General features: G+C 40.6%; 1 protein-coding gene across 1 annotated transcript; it reads left to right on the forward strand.

Annotated features, from left to right (window-relative positions):
• The first annotated feature begins 943 nt into the window (after window positions 1–943).
• Window positions 944–4,449, forward strand: LOC149002178 (protein DETOXIFICATION 40-like). Its single transcript, XM_089137241.1, has 7 exons — window positions 944–1,240; window positions 1,374–2,005; window positions 2,179–2,235; window positions 3,567–3,805; window positions 3,951–4,069; window positions 4,214–4,300; window positions 4,402–4,449. Exons 1-7 carry the CDS (start codon window positions 1,121–1,123, stop codon window positions 4,447–4,449), a joined length of 1,302 nt encoding a protein of 433 aa, XP_088993367.1. The 5' UTR covers window positions 944–1,120.
• The last annotated feature ends 3,933 nt before the right edge of the window (window positions 4,450–8,382 follow it).

The following is an 8,382-nucleotide window of genomic DNA, read 5'->3' on the forward strand; positions in this document are numbered from 1 at the left end:
TTGTTAATGATCTACAATTCATTGCAGAGTAAGCCGATAACTACATGGAATAGAATAATAATCTTTGCATGGATTTAAGAATTTGAATTACGGTTTAATGAAGTCATTCATACAATCATACTTGTCGTTTACTATCGGTTTCACCAACTTCCATTTATTGCCTTGATCCAAGAAAAGAAGTTTCATTTATTGCGATTTTTTTGTTTATTGTAAAACATTTGTCTAAGATCTTGTTGGATACTGCATTTGTCATAATTTATCATTGGATACACAGTCATATAAATTTAACTTTTTGTTTATGGCAAGTTTTTTTTTTTTAGTACTGGTGCTTTTTTTAATGCTAGAAATGAAATGCCGCCGGATGGGTGCCAATCCAAGACCTCCCCATGGGAATCTGGGCTTTTAACCGCTCAAGTAACCCATCATTGGCTTATGGCAAGATATTTATTGTCATTAACTTTCGTATCATACTTGGATAGTGCATATGTCACAATAGTGCTTGTGGTGCTCACCGTTGGATACATGCTATGTAGATTTATTAAACCTTAACCACTTAAAACATGATTGGGTTCATTTTCAAGAAAAAATAGTTTTTTTTCACTGAAATTAATTATATGTGCACATGATGTTTTGAGTGACTGAAATTTCATAAAATCTACTTAACTACATCCAACTGTGAGCAGCACAGGACGCCAAATGTATTTTCTTTTGGCCAAAAAAAAGGACGCCAAATGCAGTAGGTAAGCAGGATCTTTTGTTGAGAGTGAATCAACCATGCAGAAAGAATGATCATGAAATCAAAATAGATTTTACCAAAGAGATTTTATAAGGAAAAAGGAGAATGCAAACGCGCACATTATAAATAATTGAACAGTGAAACAATTCCAAATCACATGATAGTATTAGAAGCAATATGGAGAATGATAGAGAAGGAGATTCTGAACATCAACCTTTAACCAAATCACCAAAGCAAACCTCCACCACAGTTCTTCAAGCAAGCCATGAACTTGAGGATATACTCTCAGACATCCAGTTGCCCCTTTTCAATCGTCTCAGGTTGGCCTCATTGATAGAACTGAAGACCCTCTTCTACCTTGCTGCCCCTTCTGTAGCTGCTTACATGATTAATACCCTCATGACCATTTCCACACGAATGTTCGCCGGCCACCTTGGTAATCTCGAACTCGCGGCTGCTTCCCTCGGCAACTCCGGGATCCAATCATTCACCTTTGGTCTCCTTGTATGTCTTTTTAACGCTTCTATTCTTCTGGGTATACACTATACAGTATGCTAGCTTAGAGATTAATCCAGCAATTTACATAGCCGTTCAACCACCATCTTTCCTTATTATTATTAATTTTTTTTTTTTCCAGCTTGGGATGGGAAGTGCAGTAGAGACACTGTGTGGGCAAGCGTATGGTGCATCAAAGTATGAAATGCTAGGGATATACCTTCAAAGATCAATGGTTCTCCTCATGCTAACTGGGGTCCCGCTGACCCTGATCTATACCTTCTCCAGGCCAATCTTGATGCTTCTTGGCCAGTCGTCAAGGATCTCATCAGCTGCTGCCTTGTATATATACGGTCTGATCCCCCAGATATTTGCCTATGCAGCTTACTATCCCATGCAGAAATTCCTACAGGCTCAGAGCATAGTGGCCCCAGGTGCCTACATATCAACGGCTACACTTTGTGTGCATCTGTTGCTAACCTGGGTGGCGCTGTACAAGATCAAGCTTGGTTTATTGGGATCTTCCTTGGTGTTGAGTCTTTCATGGTGGATCATCGTAGTAGTTCACTTTCTTTATATAATCAAGAGTAAACGTTGCAAGTACACCTGGACCGGGTTCAGCCTCCAAGCGTTTTCTGGGTTGCCTAGCTTCTTCAAGCTTTCAGCTTCTTCTGCAGTGATGCTGTGCCTTCAGAGTTGGTACTCTCAGACACTGGTTTTGCTAGCCGGGTTGCTTCCAAACCCAGAGCTGGCTTTGGATTCTCTCTCTATTTGGTAAGTGAATAAAGGTTTTTCAATCATAAATTAAATTTAAGATATTCATTAAGCACATAAATATTTTCAATTCACATTTTTTGAATTACATAACGAGTTGTACCCACAAATGAATTAAAATTATTTATTTTAACTTAAACTAATAGATTTTGTGTATAATATATGATGTGTAGCATGATGATAAATGGATTCGTTTTGATGATACCGCTTGGATTCAATGCAGCCGCAAGGTTAGTCAATTTGCAATTTCCGACTAGAAGCCTGGTTTAACAAACCCCTCAAAGTTTTTCTTGAAATTTTTACTTATTTTTTCCTTCTTTCCTTTCCTTTTCTTTTCTTTTCTTTTCTTTCTTTCTTTCTTCTTCTTCTTCTTCTTCTTCTTCTTCTTCTTCTTTTTTTTTTTTTTTTTTTTTTTAAGAAAGAAATACAAAAGATAAATGCATAAAAACACAATGTTAGATCCAAACCAAAGAATGGAAATTAACCAAATGTCATACATGCAATAAGCAAGGTCATCCTGGCTAAGGAATGGGTCGAGTAATAACAAACAACAACAATTAAGCACAATGAATACAACATACGTATTCTCTATCACAAAAGCCAAAAGATGTGACACACCACAAAGACGAACATAGACACGCCACAAGAGCAGAGAGATAACACCTCACAAGGGCGGAAACAATAGCCACGGCGAAGACACACCGACGGCGACCAGCAACACGAGACTCTCGCAACATAAAAGCTTCCAGATTTACGGGAAATACTTCTAACTCCAGCGTAAAACCTTCAGACTTATGGAATGCACTACCGGATCTCACATCTACCTAGATTTTTTTATTTTTATTTTTTCCTTTCTCTAATAACCTGAATCTTCCACCGATTGGAGAAAAAGAAAATACAGAGAGAGAGAGAGAGAGAGAGAGAGAGAGAGAGAGAGAGAGAGAGAGAGAGAGAGAGAGAGAGAGAGAGAGAGAGAGAGAGAGAGAGAGAGAGAGAGAGAGAGAGAGAGAGAGAGAGAGAGAGAGAGAGAGAGAGAGAGAGAGAGAGAGAGAATAAGAAAAGATGTTTTTTTTCTTCTCTAAACTAGAACTTCACAGGAGAGAGGTGGAGAGAGGGAGCAGAATAGGGGTGGAGAAAGCGAACAGAGAGGCGGAGAGAAGAGGCAAGGGAGCAGAACAGGAGTGGAAAACTAATATTCAGAAAAAACGAACAGAGAGGCGGAGTGAGGGAGAGAGGAGGTGAGGTAGCAAAATAGGGGTGGAGGCGGAGGTGGAGAGTTAGAGACTCTCCACCTCAAAGCGCAGAGGTGACTTTCGGTTTCTTCAGAGCGCCGCTAGGGTTTCTCTGCTATCGATTTCTTTGAATCACAAGCTTCATTGAAATATTTACTTCAAAAAGGTCACTTGTCAGAGAAGATTCCAATATTTTCTCTTTCTAAACGAAAAACTTTACATTTATAGAATAAATGTTTCGAACTCTATAAGTTTGTTCATGTACAAGATTTCATTATCAAAAATTTTTCGTATCCTCCTATACATTAACATGTAGTCCTTTTGTGTAGTATAAGGGTAAGCAATGAGCTCGGGGCAGGAAATCCAAAATCCACAGCATTCTCAGTGATGATGGGGACTTCATTATCATTCATAATAATGATGATCATTGCCTTAGTTGTATTAAGTCTTCGTCATTATATAACCTATGCCTTCACCAATGGAGAAACTGTTGTCAATGCAGTTTTGGAGATTTGCCCATTATTGTTCATCAATCTCATCCTTAATGGGATCCAACCTGTTCTCTCAGGTATAAATTTCCTTCATTTTATGTAAATTCATGTGAGTTATCTAAATAGAATCCACCCTAAGTAGTAAAATTCATTTGTGTACATGAAAGTTTCTCTGGCTTCATATGTGTTTCTCTTTCTAATCGAAGTTTATTATATACAAAGGTGTGGCTGTTGGTTGTGGTTGGCAACAATTTGTTGCGTATGTTAACCTGGGGTGCTGCTATGTTATTGGACTCCCATTAGGGACTCTTCTAGGGTTCAAGTTCCATTTTGGTATTAAGGTATATATACTTAGTTTTTGAAGATCTTCCATGGATCACTATTTTTTGTTTGTGAAGGAAAACTTTCATGCAAGGTTTTATTTGCATGAAAATTTTTAACAAAACAAACAAAATTAAATGGTTTGGGTTTGTTTTGCATTGCAGGGATTATGGTCTGGGATAATATGTGGTACTGCATTGCAAACTCTTATTTTGCTATGGATTACATGTCGAGCAGAGTGGGAAATTGAGGTAAAATATTTTTGTTCTACTTGTATAGGGGAAATATTCTCAACTTCCTTAGCTCTTGATCATTATTTATTTTCATTTTTAATTTATTTCATTTTTGACAGGTAGAAAAAGCCAAGATACGCTTGGATGAATGGAACTTTAGGAAGTAACAACAGAAACTGCATGATGGAAGCTTCAACGACAATACTTCGCTCATATCAAGCCAATAACCACACAAATCAACCATCTTTAAATAAACTTATGATGTTACAATCTTGTGTTTATAGAACTGTGCATAAGGAAGTTACTCAAAGGAGCAACTTGATATCATCAATGCAATGAACTAAGAATTTAGTTTCTCTATTTAATGCTACTTGTTAGAACCCGCAGGTGCATTTGTACCCATATGTGTGGTTTTGAAGGAGAGTGCAGAACAAATTTTGGAGAGTTGAGAAGAGAAGAGATAAATAAAGGGAATTAAAAAATGATACTCGATGAACTAATTATGTTTTTCGATCAACAATAGACCTTATTCTTTTGATGAATATCAACAATACACCCTTCTACTTATGGGCTCCAAGTATTTTTCACTATTTCGAGTAGTTCTTCGATGCTTCCTTCCAATTATGCAACAATCAATAAAATAATTATTAGTGATGCGTCCAAAATATGCTCAGCCCTTAGATCTCCGATGGATGACTTACAAAAACAATCGTCAGATGTGACCCGACCGCTGGGGTCAGGAGTCCACCTCCGAAGGCTAAGTCAGCTAATGAACTGATCACAAAAGGCTCTGCTTGAGCACAGAGCAAAAGTATGAATACGAATATTGAGAAAACGATTCAGATACCTCTCTTGAAAGTAGGTTGTGTTTATATAGGGTTTACCCTCGAATCTCCTTCGTTGGATTTACTCGAACCTTCTTCGGGTGGCCGTCCAATCCTAACAATTAAATTTGTTACTAATAGATCCGTTCGCAGTAGGATAATGGATAACTGCACAATCATAGCGTGGCAGTTACCCATGTAAGCACGATCGTTTGCTCCCATAAATGTCGTTTAACCGTCTGCTTGACGATCCGTTGGCTCCGATTATCAAGGATTTGGGCATGCTTGTTGACTGAGTCAGTTACTTCCTCAGCAAGTTAGCTCTTAGACCCGACCCGCTCGAATGCGAGCCAGTTCCTTTCTTCCTGACCGGGATCGAGGATCAAACAGCAAGTGAACCCGGTTCGATTATGATTTCTCCCGTATCACGAGCCCCCCAGACCAAGCGTTCGGGCAATTCCGAGGGCTTGGTTTGAACTGGACTCGTTTGTCGAACAAGGATTCTGCATAATTCTTTAAATGTTGTATCGCATTTAATGCGACTACATCTCTTTTTCCTCGAGTTTCGTGAATGTCTTCATTCTATACGGGGGTGATGCCACGCGTCCTATGCAGCCGAAATCATCATTGCCCACGAAATCGAAACGATGGTTTCTCCAAACGCTCGTTCTGATTCAAACTTTTTTGAAACATCTTCCGATCATGATCATTGACGCTGAAATTATCTTGACCGTTCACTTCCTCGATCATCTGTGTGCTTAAAAGCGATTCGTTGTCTTTATATATTTCATTCTCTTTGTCAGAAATTTGAAACTTCGTCATCTTCCTTGCGCCCTAACAATCTTCTCGCTTTTAGGCTCTCTGCTTCGGTGAATCAGTAAGTTCACTGACTCCTTTGTTCTCTTTACTTGTCGTCTCGATCTTTCCTTTTACTTTCGTCTCTGCTTTCTTTTTGTTAAAAAAAAAAAAAGAACCAGACCCTCATAGTAATGGAAGGTGGTAGGGTTTTTTTCTGAATATTGCGTCGGTAAGGGCGATTCTGGTGGTGAGGCCTCTGTTTCTGTCCCTCTTGACCAATCAGATATTGATAAGAAAACCTTAACTTCCCTTTGGCTTGACTTCAAAGAAGTTAGCCAGCAGAAAAGTTCCTTCCATGCTTCTTGATTCTGGACCATCTAGGACTCCCAAAGTGATTGCCGAGGCTTCTGGGCAGTCTAAGCAACCAAGCAAGTCCAAGGATGAACTTAGTGTTCCCTCCTCCTATACTGAAGTCAATCTCCCGTCAACCATCGAACGTTTTGACTTTCCTCCATCGTACTATCTTAGAGCTCCCAATCCTAACGAGAGGGTCAATTCGAATCCTCCCGACGAATTTTCCTTGTATATAGATACCCTAGAAAGTGGAGTCCGTTTTCCATTCTTCAATACTTTGTTTTCCGCTGTTTTAAATCACTGGGACATTTGTCCCGGAATGCTCCTCCCCAATAGCTGGCGTCTCATCGTCGGCTTTTTGGGTTTATTGTTTTGAACTTGGTATCACACATTATCCTCCTCTTTTTGTACATTTTCATGCTCTTTCTCTTTCCAACCCTTCGGGTTGGGTTTTTCTTTCCAAGCACAATAAGGTTGAGCTTGGATGGTCGGGCAGTATCCTTGCCAGGGGAACCTGTCCCTCCAATCACAAAGGGTGGCACAAACAGTATTTTTTCTGCCGAGCGCCTTAGTCAGACCAACTTCCCAATCACCTGAAAGATGCTTTCTTCATATTCCGAAGGTAATCGGGTCCTTCAGCTATCCAAAACCGAAAGAGCGGCTGCCAGGAAGATCAAGTCCATCCCATGGTATCAAGAAATGCATGGTTATGAGATGGAATACACCCCAATCCTTCAGTATTGGGGATTGGCTCACTATGAGCTTTCTAACTGTTGTGTTTGGCTTTTTTGAGTGTACTGTAGCGTCACTCAATTTTCTGACTTTCGTCCTTCTTTGCAGTGCCTCCTAAGGTTAACCCAGAGAACCTTCGAGCCAAAGCCGCCAAGGCCGTTGTAGCTGCAGAAAAACGGTCCCATTGAACATTGACGGCAGATGAAATAGCTGCTCTGCCCCCTCCGGACCCTTGGGCAAAGGAAAAAGGCCAATCGGGGAAGAGGCCAAAGTTCCTTCCTCAGCCCGAACCAAGAGGAAGCATGACTCGACTGAGGCTTTCATCCCGAAGAAGTCCCAGAAGAGCAACGACTCCGAGGAGGTTTTTGTTCCACAGTGGACGTTGAGTGTGTCAGATCGGGTCACGCAGGACCATAAGAAAGCTGCTGAATGGAGCTCTCTTAGCTTGATGCCAGCTGACCGTCAAGCTCTGGAGTCTTTGAGTGACGATACCCTTGTTCGTCTCTCAACAAGGTACTTCCCTTGATTTCTTGTCGCTTGCTTAGTACTCCTTCTTAGGGACTTCTTTGTTAATTTATCTGTTTTCTTAGGAATGTTGTGCTAAACTTCTATCAATACATTAAGGCTTTGAACCGAGTTGGTCGTAGCGGTTCCGTACTCCAAACTTGTGAAGAGTGTTTGGTGGTGGCGAATTCTGAAGTGGAGTAGTAGAAGAAGGAGGTGGAGGCGTTGAAGGAGGAAAATGACAAAGCCAATACCTTGAAGAAGGATCTTGAATTGTCCCTTAGCTGTATCGGAGCTTTGGAACGTGAGGGGAAGAAACAGAAAATGTATGCCTCTGAATGGTTGGAACGAGTTGAAATTTTGGGCCTTGACAATGATCGTCTCAAGAAGGCGGTCGTTCCCTGTAAGCCCGAACATCTTTCCCAAGATCTCCGGAGAGACTGCATTCGGAAGTACTTGAACAACGTTCCCTTCAGTGACCTAATGATTCCGTACAACCTTCAAGCTTACCGGGCGAGACAAATGATGTCTGGAAAGCTATCCTTGAGGCAAACCCTAGTTTTGACACGACTCCTTTTCAGAGTGTTTGCCACAGAGAAGTCTTCGAAACGCTCGGGCTGTCTTTGCCTGACTGGGCTCTAGAAGAAGAGGATCTTGTTCTGGCGGATTCGAATATTGAGGATTTTCTTAATGACTCGCCGCCTCTTCCTGAAGAACCTCAGCAACCTGCTCCAGTTGCGGATCCTTCCGCAAAACTTGTCCAAGAGAAATAGGAAACTCCTTTTTTTTTTTTTTTGTAAGGGTTGGCCCCCCATGGCCTATGATAATGAATATTTGTCTCCTTTTTCTTGAACTCTTCTAATAGTTGTTGCAATGATCTGGTAGTAC

The sequence above is a fragment of the Hakea prostrata genome, chromosome 10 (genome assembly GCF_041222555.1).
Source record: "Hakea prostrata isolate BN-2017 chromosome 10, UWA_Hpros_2, whole genome shotgun sequence".
Lineage (NCBI taxonomy): Eukaryota > Viridiplantae > Streptophyta > Magnoliopsida > Proteales > Proteaceae > Hakea > Hakea prostrata.

What these genes read in the sequence shown, in the direction of transcription:
- LOC149002178 (XM_089137241.1), top strand. Translation starts at nt 1,121, where the DNA reads ATGATTAATACCCTCATGACCATTTCCACACGAATGTTCGCCGGCCAC. An exon ending in CATTCACCTTTGGTCTCCTT is followed by an intron (nt 1,241 to 1,373) that starts GTATGTCTTTTT and finishes TTTTTTTTCCAG; the next exon opens with CTTGGGATGGGAAGTGCAGT. An exon ending in GGATTCAATGCAGCCGCAAG is followed by an intron (nt 2,236 to 3,566) that starts GTTAGTCAATTT and finishes CCTTTTGTGTAG; the next exon opens with TATAAGGGTAAGCAATGAGC.